General features: G+C 37.6%; 1 protein-coding gene across 1 annotated transcript in view; it reads right to left on the bottom strand.

Moving 5' to 3' along the window:
• Positions 1-18,825, bottom strand: part of DCX (doublecortin) — a 127,380-nt gene that overhangs the window by 107,335 nt on the left and 1,220 nt on the right. The window contains exons 3-4 of the mRNA XM_072956072.1: positions 17,174-17,277; positions 15,212-15,323 (exon numbers count right to left, since the gene is read on the bottom strand). Of these exons, the coding sequence (XP_072812173.1) occupies positions 15,212-15,323; positions 17,174-17,258 (197 nt within the window). The 5' untranslated portion in view covers positions 17,259-17,277. The remainder of the gene's footprint in view (positions 1-15,211; positions 15,324-17,173; positions 17,278-18,825) is intronic.

The following is an 18,825-nucleotide window of genomic DNA, read 5'->3' as shown; positions in this document are numbered from 1 at the left end:
ATTCCTTCTATTTTCTGAAACAGGCTGCATAAACAGAAGAGGCAGACAGTCTAAAAAAGTCTCAACTACAGAGAGAAGCATATAAGAGAACCATCAAATATTTAAACAAAGAAATGCCATGAAATACAGACAATAAACTCAACAAATGAAAGGATATTCATTAGATAAGTAAATAGTCCTCAGAATATGAATATAAAATAATAAGCTCAGAATAATAAGAAAAGATGTCACATCTATGAAAGAACAAGTAATTATGGAACAATACTAGGTAAATATGAAATTTTTTTCATTTAAATAAAAATATAGGTAAAGTTAAAATGTCAATAGATGGACTGAACTAAGATTTGTAATGGATACAAACATTAAGTCAGTGAGCTGGAAAACTGGGCTGAGGCATTCTCCCAGAGCATTGTATAAAGGATAGAGGGATAGAAAGTAGTAAAGAAAAAGTGAGAGGCATGAAAGATAGACAAGTCAAGAAATTCCCATGGTTGTCTAAAGGGAGTTTCATTGAGTAAAAATGGAGAAAATGGATGGGAATCAGTATTTGAGGAATAAATGGCAAAACAAACAAGCAGAGAAAAAAACTCTCAAGTCCTCAGATTGAAAGGTCCCTGTAAATGCCAAGAAGGATGACCTATTTAAAAAAAAAGAATAGTAATTAAAAAAAAAACCCTAAACCTAGACACAGCACAGTGAAATTTTAGAGCATCAAGGATAGCATGAAAATTCTAAAATGTTTCAAAGATAAAATAAAGATCACTTACAATGGAACAAGAATAAGTTTTGACATCAGACTTTTTCCATTAGCAACATAAGATGCAGGAAAGCAGTGGAGCAGTATCTTCAAACTGTTGAGTGAAAATAATTTTGGACCTCAATTTAATACTAAGCCAAACTATTATATGAGTGGGAGGGAGAAAAAAAGTTGTTTTGGACATATACGAACTCAGGAAACTTACCACCCTCAGAAACCCTCAGAAAGAATTATTGAGAATATACTTCAGGCAAAATAAAAATAATTTGTATAAAGTAGTGATGTTAAGGAAGTAAGGCTTAATCATTTATATATTATTTATATAATTTAAAATTCATTTTAAAAATATAAGATGTAACCTATCATCTCCAATTGTGAGAAAGTTTGGCAAGTGAAAGTTGTTACCTATAAATTTTGCTTAAACCAAGCAAAACATTGTGTTTTTCTCATTCTGCACAACAAAGGGAATGTGAATCCTTATGCAGTTTTTCCAGAAGTTTAGAAGAGCTTGAGTGATGTCTGTGGTCACTGGCCTAGTTTAAATCCTAGGAAACAACTTCCAGAAAGTACTTGCTCATCTATAGCCAGTCCCAGGAATCATTACTGGTCTAAAATATCCTTGTATGGATCAAAGTGAAAGAAGACAAAAAACTGGCCTACACAACAGTATACTCAAGATATTTTATTCCATGAAATATTTCCTGAGTTTTTGCTATGCACCAGGCTCTGTATTAGGTGTTGAGGGCGTGCAATGAGGAAAAGACAAAGAAGAAGTGGAAGACCCTGCTCTTTTCATTCTCAATGAAACTCTTTCCTAGAAGTCCCTCTGCAGACTTCCGTCCAGGTCCCATTGGCCAGGATTAGTCCCATTTCCATGCAGAAACCTATTACTGACAAGGGGAAAGAGACCACCAAATGGCTTCAATTAATCATGATCCACTTCCTCTGGATAGGAAAGAGTTCAGCCCCCTCCCCCTAATTATGGCTACCCAAAGGAAGGCGAAAAAATTGAGTTTCTATTAGCAAAGAAAACGTGGAAGTTACCAGCAAGGTTTGTCACAGTACTTAACATTTCTGAACCTCATAGTGGGATCCTCATCATATATTTTTCCTCAAAGGACTATTGTAACTGGTATATGAGATAATTGTTGTTAAGTGCTCAATAAATATTAGCTTTTAATGTTGTGGCTAATGTTTTTATTTGGCTTTTAATTAATTATTTTATCAATAGCTAGTTCTTTCTATATTTCCATTATGTCCCCCACAGTTTGACATCAATGCCTAATTTCATGGCCGGAAGATGGCTACAGCAATTCTAAGCATCACATACAGATAATGTCCCTGATCTTCAGTTTCTCTATCTTTAAAATAGATATATTCATATTTACCTCAGAGATTTGTTGTGAGGATCAAATGAGATCATTCATATAAAAACTCAATAAAGTTAGCTATTATTGTTGCTGTTACTGACATCAATACCCTCTTGACAGTGCATGGCATATTGTCAAGCTCAGAGCAAGTGCTCAACAAATGGTAGTTCTTGTTGTAAATAAACATGCATATGCTCAATCTATGCAAGAAAGGGTTGGGAAATCTCCCTGATCTTGGATTAAGGCAAACTTTCTTACATACACATCAAAAACAGAAATGACCAAAAAAATAGATACCTTGGATTTCATCAAAATGAAAAACATTTGTGGTTCAAATGATACCATCAAAAAAGTGAAAATAAGCCCCATGGAACAGGAGAAAATATTTGGCAAATCATACAGCTGACAAGAGATTTGTATGTAGGCGATATAAAGAAATCTTACAACTCAAAAATAAAGAAATAAATAACCCAATAAAAAATGAGTAAGGGATATGAGAGACATATCTCCAAATAAGATATACAAATGGCCAATAAGCACATGAAAATATGCTTAATGTCATTAGTTATTAGGGAAATGCAAATCAAAACCAAATGAGATACTACTTCGTACCTACTAGGATAGAAGAATCATAAAGGCAGATAATGAAAAATATTGGCAAGAATATAGAGAAATTGGAACCATTATGCACTGGTGATAGGAATATAAAATTGTGTAGTCACTGTGAAAAACAGTCTAGCAATTCTTCAAATGATTAAACATAAGAGTTACTATATGATTCAGCAATTCCACTCTTAAGTATATACCCAAGAGAAATGAAAACATATGTGCACAGAAAAGCTTGTATACAAATATTCATAGCAACATTATTTATAATAGCAAAAAGGTGGAAATAATCTAAATGCCCATCAACAGATGAATGGATAAACAAAGTGTGTTATATCCATGCAATGGAGTATTATACAGCCACAAAAAGAAGACAAAAACTGATACATGTAACAACTTGGATGAACTATGAAAATATTATGATAAATGAAGAAAGCCAGACACAAAAGTCCACATACTGTAGGTGTCCATTTATATGAAATATCCAGATTAGGCAAATCCATAGAGTCAGAAAACAGATAAATGGTAGCCAGGTGTGGGGGTAGCAGGAAATTAGAGTTACAAATGGGTATGGGGTTTCTTTATGGGGTGATCCAAAATGGATTATGGTGATGATTGCACAACTCTGTGAATATACTAAAAGCCATTGAATTTTACAATTAAATGGGTGACTTTTATGGTACATGAATTATATCTCAATAAACCTATTTAAAAAAAAAGAATGGGCAAGGCCTTGTTAGAAATACAAAGACATATAAAATAGTTCTTTCCTTATGGTACCCACTATTTATAAGGAGGGCTAAAAATGTACAAAAATAGAGCTCCTGAATCCATTTTATGTCCCCATCCTCATTTTTCTTTCATTCCACTTTTCATTTACAATATCCATTTTTACTTGATTTTTTCTTATAAATCACTTCAAATCCTTTCTGGAACAAGGTAGAATATTAAGTAACAAATGACTTCAAACAGTGATGATACAGGGAATAAAGTGTTTAGTGTCATAAAAGAGGCACTGCTGAAGTGCTATGGGAGGAAGTAAAGAGCTTTTAAAAGGGGAAAAACAAGAGCATCTTACCTCCCAGAGCATCTTGGTGCCCCTGCTCTCATCAGCCATGGGAGCAAGAAGTCAGAAGACCTAAAAATGGATCCCAGAGAAACGTGAGGAGACCTTGTCAGTGGTTGTATGTGCAAGTGTGATGCATTTTGAGAACATAGATTTTGTTAAAGACTTCATTCTCAAGTGATTTGGGCTGTGCTGGGCTGTATGGTGCACTGCAGCTAACCCAGTGGTAATGTGAGGAAAGTGATGCAAGCCTCTTAAGCTGGAATGTGCCTGCAACATGCACCTGACCAGCACTGAGCTTGTGGGAACGTGAAATTCTTGGACCATTAAGCAGACCTACTGAAGAAGAGCCAGATACTGAGAGGTGAGTTTTCAACACAGCAGCCTCAGGCTGAGCTCAGCTGTTGGTGCAGCAGGCACTGGGCTCTGTGCTCAGAAACTGTCAGAAGCATTATAATTAAAGCTCCCCGCCTCTCCCTGACCAGGGCTGACAGCTGTGAGAGCAGAGCTGCTGGGAGAGGCACTTATATTCTTGAATCAATTCTGATCCAGGAAGGGGGTGGGAATCATTCCACCTCCACAATTTCCACAACAAAGGGTACTTCTATTCCTGGGAAGCCCATGAGTCAGAGATGCCTAAGGCATCCTGGACGAAAGAAGTATTTCTTCATATTTGGAAAAAGAAATGTCAGTTTCTTACAAATTTATATATATGTATATATACATAATGATCCAGCAATTCAATTATTAAGAATTTATACAAGAGAAATTAAAATATATCTCCAGCAAAAGATTTGTATATGATCGTTCATAGTAGCTTTCTTCATAATAGGCCAAAGTGGAAACAGACCAAGTGTTCATCAATAGAAGAATGGATTAGCCAACTGTAACCTATTCATAAAATGAACTACTACTCAGCAATAAAAAGGAAGGAATTACTGACACATTCAAGATGGATGAATTTCAAAAATATGTTAAATTAAAAAAGTCTTACACAAAAAAGTACATTTTGTATGATTCCATTTATATCAAGCAAAATCTATGGTGGAAAAAAAATCAGAACACTGATTCTTTGGCAGGGGGAGGATTGGGGACAGTCAATAACTGGAAGGGACACAAGGGAACCCTTTGACATGATGACTACGTTGTATCATTTCATAGGGGTTTCATTTCCAGAGGTGCATGCATTTGTCAAAACTCAGTGAATGCACATCAGAAAGAAAAGATGAATGGAAAATGAGAGCTAAGTGTCATGTTGGGGAGAAGGGGACATATGGGATATTATCAGGTTTGATTTTTTTAAATTTCAGTCCAAGACAACCCTTAATTGGTAAAAATCTTGAACAGACATTTTACTAAAGGATATGAAAATAAGCACAAGAAAAAATGTTCCATATCATTTTCCATTAGAAAATGCAAATTAAAACCACAATGAGCTATCACTGCACACTTACTAGGAAGGCTACAAGAAAAAATGATGAAAACTCTCAAGTACTGGCAAAGATTGCAAGCAACTGGAACTCTCATATATTAATGGGAATGCAAAACTGTCCAGCCAATCTCAAAAACAGTTTGATAGTTTCTTATAAAGTTAAAGACTCACTTACCATATGACTGAGTAATCCCACCCTTAGGTATTTATCCTAGAGAAATGAGAACTTCCGTTCACACAGAAATCTGCAGCAAGAGTGGTTTGTCTCTGTTTTATGATGTCTGGGGCCTCAGCTGGAAAGTCTTGAATGGCTAGGGATGACTCAGAGGGCTGAGGACTGGAAGCATCTAGTGGCTTCTGCACCCACATGCCTGGCATGTGAACTGGGATACCGCAAAGACTGCTTAGTGGAAACCAGAGTTAGCTACAGCCCCTCCACAGGAGGGTCCAGAGGGTGAGCGCTCCAAGAGAACCAGGTGGAATCTGTGTGGCCTTCTCTGACCTAGCCTCAGAGGTCGGACAGTGTTACTTCAACCACATTCTATTGATAACAAGTCACTAAGGCTAATCTCAGCTTCAAGGGGAGAAATAATAGACTCTACCAATTGATGGGGGAGTGGCTAGGCCACACTGCAAAAGAGCATGTAGGAGAGGAGATATGGTTGTCTCTGTCTTTGAAGAGTATAACCTGCCACAGTGAACAAAGAAATTAATCTATGTATAAGTCTAAATAACCATTGATTATAAAATCCAACAACAACAATAACAAATAATTTGGGCTGTTAAAAAATAAAATGGAAATAAAGTATTAAATAACAAGACATGAAAAAAACCCTGCACAGGAATGTTTATAGCAGCTCAAAAACTGGAAACAGCACAAATGTCCTTCAATAAGTGATGGCTAAATGAACTGGGGAAGATCTAATACAGTGGAATACTGCTCAGTGATAGAAAGAAATGAACTATTCATACATGCAACAACTTGGATGAACCTCAATTGTATGTTAAATGTTCTGGAATCAGTGATGATTGCTGCATTTTGTAAATATACTAAAATATATTTTAAAGAAAACTCTGTATGGTATACTTTAAAAGGATGAATTTTATGGTATGTAAACTATATTTCAATTTAAAAAATGGGAGAATACATAATTTTCAGAAAAAGGTAAAATCATGGCTCTCAAATAAATATACAAATGAGTATGTGTTAAAGATTTATTTTACTTATATGAGAGATATAGGCAGATGTCATAACTGGTTCAAGGGAAAAGTGAAAAAAGCACAAATTTATATGAAGGGATTGAACTGCAAATAAAGGCAAAACTGGTTTTTCCACAGAAAGGAGGGAAGCCAATCAAAACTCTACTGGATAAGCTGGAGTTTGAATATCTATCAGTTATTTTCAATTTAGAAAATAATTATGTTCTTTGCAGAACTGCTCAAAGACAATGAACAGGCCTGAGTCAGAGAGTCTGGAAGAGTGTGCTATAGATAATGCATCGCTTTGCATTAAAGGATAAAGTTTTTTCTACTGTGGGTTATAATTCATAGAATTGTATTCTTCCCAAGTCAATTTTAGTTTATGCTAATTAAAAATTGTTTTAAAAATTATATCTATACTTTCTTTTCTTATTTTTTATATTTTTTGGGGGTAGGTAATTAGGCTTATTTATTCATTTATTGTGATTATCATTTTTAATGGAGGTATGGGGGCTTGGACCCAGGACCTGGTGCATGCTAAGCACCGCACTCTTCCACTGAGCTATACCTTCCCCCCTTAAAATTCTTTTAAATTAGAATTATTACACAGTGACTGTGATCACAGATGACCAGAACAGAAATGGAACCCCCAACTGCAGGAGCCTGCTGCAACTGTCTACAACAAATATAGTGGAAGCCAGAGTCAGGGCGGAGCCTGTGGACAAGGAGAAAAACTGACTGATTTGAGTTTGTGAAGGTTAAATCAGACATTGAAAGTAATTTTTTAATACAGTCAGGCCTGCTCCAACAGAATAACTTATGAGTTGAGAGGAAATGTAGCCAGGGGCATAGATATCCCTTTGTTCTGGGTGGAGAGGAGGCTAGGGCCCAATCCATCACAGGGGCACCGACCACTAAGCTAATGCTCACCAGGCCATGGTGTGAAAGACCGTCACATTCCCCACCCTTATTCCTGCAATTGAGATACCCTAAGGTACTTCCTCAAATGAGAAACATTTACTAACAGAAAAACAGCAATGACAGCAACTTTATGCATAATAACAAAAATAGAAACAGGGCAGGTGTCCATCAATAGAAGAATGGATAAACTGTAGTGTACTCAAACAATGAAATACTACTCAGAAATAAAAAGGAATGAACTTCTGATACATAAGAAGAATGACCCATAAATGCATTATGCTGAGTGAAAGAACCCTTTTATAAAGAGTACGTACTTTGTGATTCCATCATATGAAATTCTAGGAGAGGTAGAACTAAGCTATGGCACAAAAATATCAGAACACTGGTTATCTCTGAAGGGCATTGGGGGCAGGGAATGACTGGGAAGGAGCATGAGGGAAATTTATGATGATCCTAGTCTGTATCTGGACAGAAGTTTGGATTATAAACTTGTATGTATATGTCAAAACCCAGCCAATGTATCACTGGATTCCTACATTTGTTATATGTAAATTTTACATTAAAAGAAAAGAAAAGAACCTTAGAAAATTACTGAACTCTAGCTAATAACACACATACTGAAGTGTTTAGGGAGAAGTGTACCAAAGTCTGTAACTTATTTTGAAATGCCTTACAACAATAACACAACAGACTGATGAATGTATAGATAGGGTGTTTAGATGGGAAAGTGTGTTATAAAGTAAGTTCAATAAAATGTAAACTGTAGAACTCTGTATGGCGGTGTGGTGGGTATATAAATGTTCACTGAAAAATTCTTTCAACTTTTCTGAGTCTTTGGAAGCTTCACAAGAAAATGCTGGAAAAAATTTAACTTCACAAGAAAATGCTGGAAAATTTTTAACTTCAAAAAAAAAAAGTAACATAAAAGATCCTTCATGAATCCAAGCCAGCAGCTCTCATTTAAAACTGAAGCACACCATGCTTTCAGCATTGAGTAAGAACAAGGTGAAATAAATTAATCAAGGGCAAAACAAAAATGTCTTTCAAATGATTTTCAGGGCTTTGATTTATTGTTTAGGAAGGAGGTAGGCTCTCATTCCTCAGAAGACAAGAATCAGCATTTCTAGAGGAGAAAAGGGAGCCAGGTGCCTATTTCTGGATTCATCTGTAAAGCTGTGTGGGTGAGTGCAAAAAAAAAAAAAAAAGAACAGAAAAAAACAAGCACAGCCATATAGCAGGAACCTTCCTCTCATTTCCTAGGCTATGTACTGAGTATTTTATCAGGGAAGTAACAAAGGGATTCATGCTCCCTCTGTGAATCTTCCAAATTCTATCCTTGTCCTTTCCCTAGATTGAAATCTGAAATCCATTCACAGATCCTATACTTAAGGTCAGGCTTTGATCCCAGGTAGGTGCAAGAAAGACTCTATAGCAAGCTCTAAATAGACAGGGATGTGGTGATGTGGGGTGGGATGAGAGTCTGGTAGGCTGGCTGCTTAAGTAACCTGTGAGTCTTGAGGGAAGGGGTTAGAAGAAGAGGGAGGAAGGAAAAACCATTTTGATGATCCCCACGCACCTGCACAAATAACCCCAAAAAATATACAAATAATGCAGTTCGCAGTAGACAAATTCAAAAATCGTTTAAAGCCCAAAGGAAAAATAAATTCAGCAATAATACAATCACCCAGACATAGTATATTTCCATCCAGAATTATTTTCTTTCTATGCTTTCTGATTTTTTTAATTTTATTTTTTTATTTTGAGATAACTGTAGATTTCATACGCAGTAGTAAGAAAAAAAAATACTGAGAGGTCTCATGTAACCATTACCCAGTTTCCCCCAATGGTAGCATCTTGCAAAACTATAGTACAATATCATCACCAGGATATTGGCATTGATACAGTCAAGATAGAGAACAGTTCCATCACTGCAAAAATCCCTCATGAGTGCTCATTTATAGCCTCATCCACTTCCTTCATATATCCACCCACTCAGCCTCTGGCAATCATTAATCTGTTCTCCATTTCTATAATTTTGTTATTTCAAGAATGTTATATAAATGAAGCATATAGTGTGTAACCTCTGGGATTGGCTTTTTCCCACTCAGCACAGTTCTCTGGGGATTCATCCAGGTTGTGTGTTTCAATAGTCTTTGACTATAACGTGAGTCTCTTGTAACAGTATACAGTTGGATCATGTTTTTTTTTTCAATCCATCCATTCTGACAATTTAATCTTTTAATTGTAGAGTTTAATCCCTTTACATTTTGATTTATCTACAGTGTTTTTGAATATATCTTTTTATATAGCTTTTTTATTGGCTGCTCTAGATTCTATGCTATATATACATAACTTACTACACTAGTTCATATAAAGTATAGAAAACTTATCTCCCCTTTCTCCCTTTAATTCATCTACATACACTTGAAAGCACATCAAAAAGTGTTATAATCTTTGCTTCAACCATCAAATATAATATAGAAAACACTAGGGAACAAGAAAAGTTTAGTGTATTTACACACATTTTTCATTATTTTCTTTCCTTCTTCTTGGCATTCCTTTTTCTAGAGAACTTCCTTTAGCCACTTTTTTTACGGAAAGTCTCCTGGTGGCATTCTCTTCATTTTCCTCCATCTGAAAATGTTTTCATTTCTCTTTCATTCCTCAAGGATATTTTTGCTATTTATAGGATTCTGGGTTAACAGGCTTTTTCTTTTAGATCCTGAAAAATATTGTGCCACTTCATTCTGGCTTCCAGTATTTCTGATACGAAATTTGATATCATTCTAATTGTTTTTCCCCTATAGGTAAGGCATCATTTTCTCTGGCTGTTTTTCAAATATTTTTCTTTCTCTAGTTTTCATTAATTTAATTATAATGTATCTTGGCATAGATTACTTTGGGTTAGGAAGGTTTCAGTCATTATTTTTTAAAGTAACTTTCTGGCCCTGATCTCGTTCCCCTTTCCTTCTGGGACTCCAATGACACAAATTTAAGATCTTTTGTTATAGTCCCACATGTCTCTGAGTTTCTTTTCTCCAGTCTTTTTTCTCTTCATTGTTCAGATGGTGATTTCTATTGTACTATTTCCCAGTTCACTGAATCTTTCTTCTATCCAACACATTCTGCTCGTGAGCCTATGCAATGGTGCTTTTTATGTCAGTTACTGTATTTTTCAATTCCAAAATATCCATTTGGTTCTTCTTTATATCTTCTATTTAATTCCTGAGATTTTCTGTTTCTTGGCTGAGGCTTTTCTTTTGAAAAATTATTTGAATCGAGAGGCTTCACAATTACATTTTAGAGTGATTCTATAATTGCTGCTTTAAAATCTTTGTCAAATAATCTTAACACCTCTATCTTCCCAGTGTTGGCATCTATTGATTGTCTTTTTTCATTCAGTTTGACCTAGTCCTGGTTCTTGTCATGATGAGCAATTTTCAATTAAAACATGAACATTTTCATATTATGTTCTGAGTCTATGAATCTTATTTAAACTTTCTGTTTAAGTTGACTTTATTTGACACCATTCCAGTTGGGGAAGGAGAGAGTGCCACCTCATTAGTGGGCATAGGATTCAAGTTTGCCACTTGGCCTTTGTTGACATCCGAGTTAGGGAAGTGCTCCTCATTTCTGCTGTGCAGGGGTGGGAGTTCTGGCTCTCCACGCAGCTTCAACTGACATAATGTTAGGCATGGTTTCTTTACTTCCCACTAGGTCTCTTCTGATACCACACTAGTAGAGAATGTAAGGAACAACTTGCTACTGCTTGTGGGCATGGAAGTCCAGGCCTTCCAGGTGGTCTCCCTGACATCATCGTGGAAGGAGGGCTCATTACTGCCTGGTGGGGATGAAAGTCTCAGCTCTATACTTTGACCAATCCTATAGGTGTTCATGACAGCCTTGCAAGGCAGCAGTCTATACTACGCACTTGGCCTTTGCTGGTGGGGGTGGGGATGAGGTCATGGTTTTTTCAGTGGTGCTTGACTGGAGTAGAACAATTATTTTATGAATGTTTTATACATTACTAAGCTGTCCCTTTCCTGGTCCTTTGCCTAGAGAAAGCAGGCTTTCATTGTTGGGCTTTTTTTTCTATACCCATTGATATTTCTGGGTTGCTGGCTTCTTCAGCTTTAAGTCTGAGAAATATATGCTAAAAAGAAAACTCAGGGAACTGACCAGTGTATCATTCTTCAGGTCCTGAGGTCCCTAAGCAGTCTGCATTCTTTACTCAACCTTTTAGAATTTTTGCATGGTTGTCTTATATATAATGTCTAGGGTTTTTAACAGTATTTGGTGGGAGGAATGGGAAAAAAATATGTCAACTCCATCTTCCTGGACCAGATTTATGTTTACATTGCCCTATACTCTTTCAGTCCTCCAGTGTGACAGCCACTGTTATTTCACACAAGGACCATAGGGCTGAAGAAGTAAGAAGAAGTAAGTAAATCAATAGTATCTTTGATTGTAGATCAAGGAGGGAAAGAAACACAGCTTTATATATTTGCATCTCTGTGGGGTTTTGTTTTGTTTTGTTTTGCTTTTTCGGGGGGGGGGTAATTATGCTTATTTATTTGTCTTAATGGAGGTACTGAGGATTGAACCCAGGACCTTATGCATGCTAAGCATTTGCTCTACCACTGAGCAATACTCTCCCCACTGTTGCATCTCTGTGTTTAGATAGACAGAACCAAGCCAAGAGTAGTCACTCTCATCATCACTGCCCCCAAATTGATTAAGCTCTGTGGGGATGGGACACAGAATAAAAAGTTTTTGAAGGGACAGGGAAGAATCAAGGTGGATACGAAAACAGAAAAAGAGCAGCGACAATTAATAGGGTGTTTTGGTCAGCAATTCTAAAGTGTGTATGAGGGGGTCCCCCACACCACCAAGCAATTCTTGGACACCAGCAAGGTGTCTTACAATTCAGCTCAACTCTGACCCAGAGATATCTCACCTGGAGATAGCATCAGATCGAATAGGTTAAGGGCTCAGTCTTGCAAGACTGTCCCCCTCCCCCAATTCAGATGGCAATCACAAGTCCAAGTTGTCACTTGTGCACCTGACCAACCAGCTCTAGATCAGAGGTTCCAACAACCATCCCCCTTAGGTTCAATTAATTTGCTAAAGCAGCTCACAGAACTCAGTGAAAGATTTTATTTACTGGATCACCGGTTTAATATAAAAGGGTATAACTCAGGAACATCCAGATAAAAGAGATGCATAGTGCAAGGTATAGGGAAAGGGCAGAGCTTCTGTTCTCTCTCCAAGTGCACCACTTTCCCAAATCTCCACGTGTTCACCAACCCATCATTTTGGGGTTTTATGGAGGATTTATTACATAGTCATGATTGATTAAACCACTGGATATTGGTGGTTGATTCAATCTCTAGCCTCTCTCCCCTCCCTAGAGGTCAGGGGGTGGGGCTAAAATTTCCAACCCTCTGATCACTGGTTGGTTCTCCTGGCAACCAGCCCCCATCTTTAGGTGGGAGTCTAAAAGTCACCTCATTAACATAACAGAAGACGCCTTTATTATTTTCATCACTTAGGAAATTCCAAGAGTTTTAGGAGCTCTGTGCCAGAAGTGGGAATGAAGCCCATATATATATATATAAATTTTTTTTATTATAAACCAAAATAGTACTATATCTATCGAGAAGTCAAAGCTGATACATGAAATAATGGGTGCCTATTACAAAAATTCCATAAGTGTTAGCTTGGCTGGTACAAGCACTAATGGTAGCAGGAGGAAGGGAGGACTCAGAAAACAAACAACAAGGAGGTGGGAATGAATATAGTATTATTCCTGGGGACAGGGACCTGTCTGCCTGACAGAAGATCTTTACATAGGAGCAAGGAGAGTTGGTGGATTATTTAGGATGAGGCTATATATATATATATATATATGACTTGGAAAATCAGAGAGATGTATGTACTTGATGTGGTAAATTGATGGGTCAGCACTTGTTGAAGGGACCACATGAAAGAAAAGCCAAGATGCAGCCATATTGAGTTTTTGTGCTCAGTCACCTAATAAGCTGGTTGGCAGCTGCAATTCTCCAGGCATGATGGGTGAGATACGGTGAAGCAGAGAGACATCTCCACGTGAGGGACCATACCTAAATAAATAGCGGGGATAGGAGTCTGAAACAAGACTGATGACAACCTAAGAGCTCCAGGATTAAGTAATCAGATATAGAAAAATAATTTTTCTAGAGGAAAATAGTAGTGATACAAAGACACAAGAAATAGTAAGATGAGGTCTCTTTTACAGATAATGATCCACCCCAAACCAAGAACTTTGGGGAAGCTATCAGTATCTGATTTCTATCTTGTGTTCCCCAAAATGCTTAGCACACAGTCTCATGCACTGATGACGTTCAACAAATTCGAGCAGAAATGAAAAGATTTGTTTTTATTTAGCTTTCTGGCTTATACAATCTTAAAGCTCCTAGAGTAGGATAACTGAATAAAATAAGTCTAACATGAAAGTGATGAAATGAAAATGGTTATTAAGCATCTACTATGTGCAAAGCCCTGCCATTGAGCTAGTCAAAAAAAAAATTTCTTCAGTGATGCAAGACCTTAACCAAAATAGCTCTTGGATGTTTAATACTCTGTACCTCTAGGGTAGGCTACATATTCATCTTCCTAGAAAGATTAATAACTTCTATGATTTCAACTTTCATGGGCAGATACAATCAAGAGAGGTAGTACTGCATAATGGTTAAAACCACAGACTCTTGAGTCAGGCTGCTGGTGTGTAAATCGTTGCTATGTCAATTACGTACCGTTAGACTTCAGTCAAGTCACTTACCTTCTCTATGCTTCCTTTTACTCAATTATAAAATGTGATCATAAGAGTATCTACTGCCCAGGATGTTGTGAGTAATTTACAAATTAATGTTGGTAAAATGTTTCATTAGTTCCTGGCACATTGTGTGCTTTTGGTAAATGTTAGTTACTATTATTATTATTATTATTATTATTATTATTATTATTATTATTATTATTCAGCCTTTCTTAAACAATTGATTATTTATTGATATTGATTATTTATCCCAGTTAGTTGTACATAACCCCTGAGTGAGAGTCTTATTAACTCTATATATAGTGTTCTTATAGCTTTATGGTAACTGCTACTGTCCCTCTTGCTCAGTTGAGAGAAACACTGAGAGATGGCCACTTGCAGGCTTTGGGGTCAGATTGCCTTGGTTGTGATCTAAGGTCTGCTTTATACTAACAGTGTGAGCTGGAACAATTTACTTCAGTTCAACTGAGCCTTGAGTTTTCTCACCTATGACTCAAGGAAAATATTATACAGCTCATAGGCCTGTTGTGAGGCTTAAACGATATGAGTGTAAAGTGGCCCAGTGACTGGCACAGAGTAAGCGATCCACACTAGCGGAGTGGCATACACAGTAATTCTTGGCAGGGAGAGAAGTAGGAGACTGAAACTCCTTCTTCCCACTCAGAGTAAGAGCTCTGGTGTGGATCAAGAATAAAATGAAGTTCTGGAGTCCACAGAGCCACACAATTAGACCACCCTGCTAGGGTGGAGTATAGGAAATATAAATAGAACTGGCTTAAGGCAAACAAACCCTTGCTTTCTTTTGGCTCTCTTGGAGCCCTTCTTTTCCGCATAGTTTGCTCTTTTTATGCTTTCTGATCCCAGAGGGCTGGTGCAGTAAGACACCATTCCCCAGCTCTTGGAAATTTGAGTAGGACCAGGGTGTAGCCCAAGGGAAAGGAGACAGAGAGTGGGTGGCTTAGCCATCTAGGTCTTTTAAAAAAGAGAGGCGTGATGAGAGAGACAGAGGGAAGGGTAGAATGCTTTTTCCTATGGCCTCACTTACTTCCTCCTTTTAGTCCTAAGATCCAGTGATGAAAGATATGGTATGGGCCATGGCGAGAAGGACCAAAGAGCATCCTCAGCATCCTCTAAGCTTGCCCTCTTGTATGGGTCCCCTGCAAGATGGGAAAAAGGAGTCCTTGGCAGCATACATGGTCCAATACAGGATTGAATAAAGAGTGTTTGCTTAGTGCTATTTAATCTCCTGTGTACTCTGGAGGTTTTTAAAAATGGCCACAAATTCATTGAAACTACTCCCAATCAAGATGTGGAGTCTATGTTCCCTCTCCTTGAATCAAGGTGGCCTTGTAACTGCTTCAACTAATCCAAAACAGCAGAAGTGACACTATATTATTTCTGATGTTAGTTCATAAAAAGCCATGCAGCCTCCACTTGGTTCTTTTATGATAATCTTTCTGAGGAAGTCAGTTGCCCCCTAAGAAGTTAAATAACTCTGAGATTGCCACGCTGGAGAAGGCCCAGGTAGCATACCAGGCTACAGTCTGTTTTTACACTCTTTCAGCCATTCCCACCAAGGCACCAGATATGGAAGGAAAGCCATCTCATCCATTACCTAAGTACCCTGAGTGCCCTCAACTGACACCAAAGGAGCAAAAGAGTCACCCAGTGAGGCTCTGCCCAAATTCCTGAACCACAGAATCCATGAACATAATAAAATTGTTTTTGTACCACTCAGCTTAGAACGGTCTATTATGCAGCAATTGTTACTGGAACAAGTACTTAATTAGGGTCTAAAGATGGTTAGTTCAGGTTTGAGGGACAAAGACACACTACCCAAATCTCTGGCTTTCTATAGAACACAACCCTGGCTTTGTGGTGATGCTTCTCTTCCACCTCATTTTAGCTCATTTTAAAAACTAAGGTCATGCACATGAAGAAATGCTCAATATTGCTAATTACCAGAGAAATGCAAATCAAAACTACAATGAGGTATTACCTCACACTAGTCAGAATGGCCACCATTAAAAAGTTCACAAATGATAAATGCTGGAGAGGATGTGGAGAAAAGGGAACCTTCCTACACTGCTGGTAGGAAAGTAGTTTGGTGCAGCCATCATCAAAAAAAGTATGGAGATTCCTCAAAAAACTAAAAATTGACTTACCATATGATCCAGCAATTCCACTCCTGGGCAAATATCCAGAGAGAACTCTAATTCAAAAAGATACATGCACCCCAATGTTCATGGCAGCACTGTTTACAATAGCCAAGACATGGAAGCAACTTAAATATTCATCAACAGATGACTGGGTTAAAAGTTGTGGTATATACAGGCAATGGAATACTACTCAGCCATAAAAAGAATAAAGTAATGCCATTTGCAGCAACGTGGATGGACCTGGAGATTGTCATACTAAGTGAAGTAAGTCAGAAAGAGAAAGAAAAATACCATATGATTTCACTTTAATGTGGAATCTAAAAAAGGACACGAATGAACTTATTTACAAACAAGAGACAGGCTCACAGACACAGAAAACACACCTATGGTTACCAGGGGGAGAGGGGGTGGGGAGGGATAAATGGGAGTTTGGAAGTTGTAGATACTAACTACTAAATATAAAATAGATAAACAACAAGATCCTACTGTATAGCACAGGAAACTATATTCAATAATTTGTAATAGCCTATAATGAAAAAGATTATGAAAATGAATATATATGTAACTGAATCACTATGCTGCACACCAAAAATTAGCACATTGTAAATCGACTATAATTCAGTTTAAAATAAAATAACAGAAATTAAAAAAAAAATAAGCCCATGGCCAAATAATAAGTAGAGATAGAGCCAACTGGACCTAGTACAGAAGACGGATGAGCAGAAAAAGAAAAAGAAACACTGAGGGTAAATTAGTACTTCTTAGGTGATTTTGTGAGAAAGAACAGCCAGGTGGACTGGGATCAGCTTCTGAATCTGTCCCTAGCTCTCTTTATTCGGAGAATTTACCTCTGTCTGCTTCAGCTCCAAGGGGATGGCCACAAAGGTTCGTTCCTCCCACCACCAGCACAGCTGTCCTCTCCGGTTGCTTCATATGGACTCACTCTGAAAAACTGGGAATGGTGATAATCATAACCATTCCATCTCAGAATTTTTGGAAGGGCCAGGGAGTTTGGTGCAAACTGAAAGAAGGAGTCGGAAATGACTGAGGAAGCCCATGTCTTACCACATGGGTTTTCAATCATAAACTTTGCTGAGCTGAAGGAAGTTGAGGTATTTCCAAAGAAGCACCCAAATTCAGTTGTCCACTGTTAATTAGAATCCTAGAAATTGGAGGCATAAAGACCCTCAGAAGTCTTCTAGTTCAATTTCCTCATTATACGCATGAGAAAATTGAAGCCCAGAAAGGGGAAGTGATTTGGATAAATTTTTTAAACCAGTTAAGTGGCAGAAGCAGGAAGAGAACTCTGGTTTTCCAAGTCTTAATCCAGAGTTACTTTCACCATACTCTCCATCAGTGCCTCACAAACTTTACTGTGCACACAAATCACCTGGGGATCTCGTTTAACTTGAGATGTGCCATGAGGACCTAAGATTTTGCATTTGTAACAAGCTCTCAGTTGATGCCAATGCCGTTGGTCCTTGGACCACACCTTGAGTAGCGATGCTATTGGGCATAAGTAGTGGGAGAAGCCAACAAATCCTTTTTTCCTTGAAGTGTAAGTATCACAATCAGTGTTCTGTCATTTGCGTCTTTTACTCCATAACTATTTTTCATTTGCCATCTCCTTATATTCCCCCTTCCTGTTGAACTTTTGCCACTTGCCTTGGTATTAGCACCAGGAGATGATGAAATAAATATGTACAAGAGAAAAGAGAAGAAGTGTGATGGCATGGCTAAGTCTATTTTGCTTCTCCTTAGTGGCTTTTTGCAAAAGGTTTATGGAAGGTAGAGGTAGAAATTGGCTCCAAAACAAGTTTGGGGGTTATTTCTGGATTTCCTGTCCCCTGTATTCATGGAAAATCCAGAGCATGCAGTATGAATATATAATAATGTGCCCAGTTTTCTTGTGTGGTTTGTGGAAACCGGTCACATTGCTTTATAGCCGCACCACATATATTTAAAGGCTATAGCTATGCAATGGGGTTTCAGTCCAAATGATTCAGAAAATTGCTTCAATCCTTTACTTTGTCAGTAGAGTTCTGGCTGGTACTTACAGAAGAAGTAGATGAAGAACGGAAACTTATGCTTTCTATTTATGCTAGTGAGGACCTTCAACTTAAGCAAGATTATTTTCCTTCCCAATTTTAGAAAATATATGCTTACATTGAAGCTGGTTCTAAGCCTTTCCATCTCTGTGATCTTAAACAGTTCACTTCCCTCACTGGAACTCAGTTCCCTCATTTGTAAAATGAGGGACTGGACTACTTACTAAAGTTCTTCTATTCCAGTTACCATCTTCAGGCCTGAGTAGTGGTCACTGATGAGCAAGACAATGGCTAAGGCCATGGAAACATCTGCTTCAACCTCGTCCCCTAGGCTCTCTTACTTCCCTAACTTCCTAGAAAAGAGACACCCACATTAGAAAGATTTTCAGCCACAGGAATCAAAACAATGCCTTTTCTGTTTATACCTAAGTTACCCAGAAAAATAAATAAAC

This window comes from Vicugna pacos, chromosome X (assembly GCF_048564905.1).
Source record: "Vicugna pacos chromosome X, VicPac4, whole genome shotgun sequence".
NCBI classification, from domain to species: Eukaryota; Metazoa; Chordata; class Mammalia; order Artiodactyla; family Camelidae; genus Vicugna; species Vicugna pacos.
Note: the sequence above shows the minus strand (reverse complement) of the source record. Positions and strands in the feature narration are given on the sequence as shown.